Here is a 5,766-nt window from a genome sequence, read left to right on the forward strand (position 1 = left end):
TGCAGTACTGCTCAAGTTATTAAGGGAATTCAATAACTTGAGAAACTCTAAATTCACGGGAGTTCCTCTGTGTTCAGAGTTTAAAGAACTTTAAATATCACTAGGTGATATTTCCCTTGATTAGCAAACTCTAGAGTAGAGTGTTGTTAGCTTGGGCACGAAACTAGACTGTAGTTTCTACTCTTATTCCTGCTAGAAGACTCCTGTCTTGCATTAATTCCCGGATTGATATCCAAAACCCTCTGTTAAGAGGTCATCTAACTGAAGTCAGTGCGGATTTGATCCCACTGCTTCTTAACAAACCTTGTTTTGAAACTTAAAACAAGGTTCTCACGCGCTTAATAAACTTAGTTTATTATTCCACCCTTTTTCTTTAGTGGTTTACTTGAGTGAAGGTTTGTACAGCGACGATTCCGATGAGGAATGGGATATTGATTCAGAAAATGTTGAACCTGAAAAGGTACTTGACCCTATAGTTTCTTGAGCAATTCATGCTAGATCATGTGCCGAGTAAAGCGAAGCTGATTTATGATGACAGGATGCCAGGTTCAAAGCAACCATTCATGTCGCAGACACCTCGTCAGTATGGCTCTACATATGCTTATACTTTCTTGAAGAATACTCATCTTAAAATTATAGACGACGGACTTATCGTGCCTTTATCGAGTACTCGATTTGCGGGTGAGTAAAGATCATCTTTACAACGGAAACCATCATTATGAACACTGCCGTGTTTCAGCTTGCAAGTCTGATCTTTCTTCATCACTTTAGAGCACTGTATTTCGCACCCCTGCGGTCTGCATACAAGCAACACTGTATCACGCGGCTTGTAACGGCGAATCTTGGTCAACAAAAACACCCTATTCCTTGGCCTGAGTGGGCCGAAGCTCGTAGCACCCCTCATACCACTGTACCTGGTTTCAAGACTCTCTCAAGCCCAAAAAGCCTGTACCGCCTAGCCGATAGTGAGTAAATCTAATTTTATATCTGGGGCCTGACACCATGGCAATTGGAGGAACTCTGACTTAGATTCTTGTGATTGTGTCAAGTGTTGATCATTCCTCAACTAAAAGGCATATGTCACCAACAAATTGTTGACTCTCTAGATGCAATGAATGTAATCACCGAGATTCAGAGCTCAGTCTTCCAGCAACACGAGGAACTGCGTGTGGAGGCCTATAAAGTGATGCGTAGAAACTGGCGATCATATCGTTGTGCGGTGATCGCTCCTTTCATCACGAACCTGTCACCAGAGGAATCAATTCTTGTTTTTAATCACATACTCAAGGATCTTACTCCCTAGAATTGTCTTCATCAACTTACTTTTGGTGGAATCTGGATTCTGAGTGGTATACTGACATGTGCTTTCTAGATGAGCAAAACGGGCATGTATTTATGTTTCTAGCAGAACAGAACCAGTATGTATCTTGTTATATCATGTCGTTCATTGTCAATTATCACACTTCAGCTTTGTATTGTTTATGTCACATGAGAAGACAAATGTGACCATAACTTCCAATATGTGATCAGGTATTTCTAATCAGGTGTACATAGATGTATAGCATTACTTCTTCTCATTAGGCCTCACAGGCTCAGCTCTGACAAAGACTGCCTTGTTTTTTTGCTGTATGTGCTATCTTGAACGATAACAGTTATTCAAGACTATGACTATCATATCAGAGGTACACTGACTGCTAGGAAATGGTATCTACTGTCAGTTTCATGGATGGAGTCCTATGTGAAAGCTGGACTCTGTTATGTTGGCAGTGTCTGTTGATTCAAGGTTGTAAGTAAGTGTAAGATCCAATCATGTTTGATTTCCAATTGATTTTTATTGTTGTTGCATCTGAAAAAGTCCTCAAACAAAATCTTCGGGATTGCACCCCTTGGTTGGGGTCCTAGTCTCTAGACAATCTTAAACCAGACAGTCTGTGACATTTTGTCCCAAAAAGCATCCAATTGGCTCTTTCAAAAAAATCTCCTTATGGTGTAGCTTCCAGAGGCTTCACTTTGAAGATTACATGCATGTCTGTAAAGAGGAAAGTCTTTTTTCCCTTTCTTGTTGACGTTGTCTGCATTGCTTACAGTGCCTTTGTTTGTCTCTGTACATATGACATGGGGCTTGTACTCTATTCCCCATTGTCTTTGCTGAAGCTGTGTGATATGTATCTCTACAAGTGGATATCCAAAAAGTGCCTTTCATGTTTCATTAAGTGCTCACTGGGTTGCTCTTAGAGAGAGGACCTCTTGTCTTCTTGAGGTGATACGGATGCTTCTGCCAGGGAAGACCTGCCTAAGGCTACGCGCCAGTGGCGCCCAAGCGCGCCCATTTCTCAAAAAACATGCCTAGGTGTGCCTTTCTTTTCAAGGGCTGCGTCCCCATCCTGAGCTTCTGGGGGATTCTTCACAAGTTTCCAATATGTACTGGGATTGAAATCCTTTGTCTTGACATAAAGGGTGTCTGAAAGATTTCATGGGCTCATACAAATTCAACGCTTGTGTTTTTAATCACTCTTTGATAGAAGAGTCAAATTCCCAATGTTACTAAATTTATTTTTGTTTCCTTATCCCTTTTGATCCCTGCTTCTGCGGCTTACTTTACTACAATAACGGTGTCACAAAATCTATTGAACTTGGCTCAACTACTGCAAAGCTTTGCGCTCCAAATCTTCTGAAACCAACACTCAGAAACTTTGACACATACACAATCATTTCAGTCATGGCGGCTAAGCTCGGCAGCCGTACGGTGACTGTGAGTAGAGATTCGACCCAATTGACTGATTGTATTCAGTACTGATCTCTCAATCTGTGCTTTCTGTTTTGGAATTAATTTTGCCTCCCAATGTTACTATTCACACAATGACTTTGGAGGAGGAGCACTGTCTACATGACCCACATTATTGCCCCACGGAGCATATGTGTCATACGGAATGCCCGCATGAATTTTGACTGCACAAACAAAGAACCAAAACAGTAGTAGAAACATCTTTGACGGGACAATCATTGACATCAAGTGATCAACAAGAACTGGATGTGGACAAATTGATTGTCTATTTGAGCAGTTTGGTGTACAAAATGTATGCCAACTGGACCATGACATGGGAGGTGAGCTAAAGCCACTACCAGATTACTTAATTTTGTCATTGACATTGCATTTTCCCGTGCAAATTGGTATTATAACATGTGAGCACCACTTAGTTTGGAATCCAGGCCAAGGGGGGATCACAGGTCATTAGCAAGGCTACTATCACCCAATGCAGTAATTCTGCCAAGTGGAAGACCATCAGTATTGGCAAAGTGATGGACGCACAAAAAATCCTGCACCTGGAATCCTTTTCTAATGTAAGTATGCATGCACACCTAGAAATCAAGCCAGGTCTGAATCCTTCCCACACCTTGTAAATATAGGACACACTGTATTTTGCAATAACATGGTCTCTTCAAGAGCAATCTCCCCTGTTGGAAAGTCAATGCAAGTTAAATGTTTTGAAAAAAGCCATGACGCAAATGCAGACCACCATGTTTGAAACTGTGAACTGTCCCTTGATTGACATCACTCATTTGGTATTCAATACACAGCGGCACTATCAAACATTTATATGTTCAAAGCCATATACTCACACAGTTTGAATATTTTCAAAGATGTGAGTCCACTTTTTTATTTCATGCCGCATATCACAGCTTAGCTGTCTTACTGATTGTGAGCATACCCAGGCCACTCAGAGGAATATTCTGAGACTCAAAACACAGATCAAAAAAAATTCAGAGCAATGAGATAGAGGAACCTAGTACAGGCACATACTCGGATGATTCCAATGACGGATGGGATAGTGATCCAGGCAATGATGAACCCAAAAAGGTGCTTATACATGCATCTCAAAGCTCTCTCTGATAGCTTATTTGTCAAGCAAAGTAAAATTGAATTGTGACAACAGGATTCTACATTCAAAGCGACCATTCAAATCACAGGGACCTCATCAGTGCAATTCTCTTGGTAAATGCTTGCTCTAAGGATACTTATTCACTGATATTGTAGCCAAAGAGCATACCAAGCATTTATTGATTATGCAATCTGTGGGTTTGTGATGATGACTTCAAAAAAACTGCCACCCTTCAGCCTGAAAATACCTTTTTTTAACAAATCCAGTGCACTGTATTTTGCACCCCTACGGTCTGCATACCAACATTACCTAGTACAATATGGGCAATACCACACACAGCACCTTATTCCTTGGCCTGAGTGGGCCAAATCTCACTGTGCCCCTTGTACCATTGTTCCAGGTTTCAAATCCCTGACAAGCCCAAAAAGTCTTTACCGCCTGGCTGATAGTAAGTCAATCTCAACATCATATGCTTTGTCTCATGTGGGCTAAATGGAAGATCTCTGATCCACACTCTTCTGATGAACTCAAGTGTTGATCATTCCTGAACTCAACGCTATATGTCACAAGCAAATCATTGATTCCCTAGAAGGGTATGTAGTCTCTGAGATCAAGAGTTCAGTTTTCAAGCAATACAAGGAACTGCGTGTGGAAGCATATAAACTGATGCACAAAAACTGGAAGTCATATTGGGGCCCTGAGATTTTTCTTTCAATCACAAATCTTTCTCAACAGGAGGCATTACTCTTTTTTGAGCACATACTTAGGGGTCTTGCTCCTTAAACATTTTTTCATCAACTCATCTATTTTGAATCCTTGTTTCAGGAAAACAGTTTAACTTGATTAGCTTTCTAGCTGAAGAGGATTTGTATGGGGGTATCCACACCAGTTCTTCTTTGATAATTACCACATACCACTCTCAACACCGCAAGCGCTACGCAACGCAATGGATTTTGACCTATTTCCATTGTGTTGCGCATTTGGCGCATTATTACGCTACACAACCACTCCACAATGGGGTGTTTTTTTCTACCTCGCTGTTGCGGAAAATGTGCAATATTGCCCTATTTCCGCAATATTTGCCCTAAATAACCGTCAAAAACCGACCGCAATTGCGGTGCGGGTTTCTGAGCAACAGGTTTTTTGAACCCAGATTGCGGAGCGCCAGCACCGCACCACTGTAAACATCATTCAACTTCCCCAATTTGGCAGAGGAAAATGATTAATAGTACAGTTTTTCATAAAAGAATCTAATACTGCACACCTGGGCCATTTCACCCACACTACATATGTGCAGCAAGCTAAGTCAATAGTTGTCTATCATGTACATACAGGTCTGCTCAGTTTTTTGCCCATCAGAATAAATAAATCACATGTTATACCACATGTAACTTTTTCGACTTTGAAATTTTTTTCCCAAAAATTCACTACATATAATTCTGTAGCTGCTCAGGCAATATTGTTGAAGCTATGTCTTAGTAACAGAAAGTGTGTTACATGCAGTTGAGTTGATGAGATCACACCAAAACATTGAGTCAGTGTATGTAGTCAATCTTTTGGAAGCTTTTTTCAATCTGAAAGAAGTTACAGCATGTATTACATATGAATAACTTGTCCTGATGAGCAGATAACTGAGCAGAACTGTATGTACATGATAACCACATATTCACTGAGCCTGCTACACATATGTAGTGTGGGTGTTATGGCTCAGGTGTGGAGTGATAGACCATTTTATGACAAATCATACTCCCAATCATTTTTCCCTGCCCACTTGGGGAACCCGAATAATGTCTGCAGTGCACTATATTGTGTTGCTATTGCGGCGCCCAAAAGCGCTACACAACCACACTGCAACCGCAACATAGTGTGGTGCTCTTGCGGTATT

The 5,766-nt window shown here is 41.0% G+C and overlaps 1 protein-coding gene across 1 annotated transcript; it reads left to right on the top strand.

Moving 5' to 3' along the window:
- Positions 1-718: 718 nt before the first annotated feature.
- On the top strand, positions 719-1,303 carry MELLADRAFT_102311 (uncharacterized protein; the record flags this gene model as incomplete). The annotated part of the gene is made up of 2 exons (XM_007404958.1): positions 719-965; positions 1,107-1,303. The coding sequence occupies 2 exons, from the start codon at positions 719-721 to the stop codon at positions 1,301-1,303; spliced, it is 444 nt and encodes a 147-aa protein (XP_007405020.1).
- Positions 1,304-5,766: the final 4,463 nt, after the last annotated feature.

This window comes from Melampsora larici-populina (genome assembly GCF_000204055.1).
Source record: "Melampsora larici-populina 98AG31 unplaced genomic scaffold MELLAscaffold_3, whole genome shotgun sequence".
Lineage (NCBI taxonomy): Eukaryota > Fungi > Basidiomycota > Pucciniomycetes > Pucciniales > Melampsoraceae > Melampsora > Melampsora laricis-populina.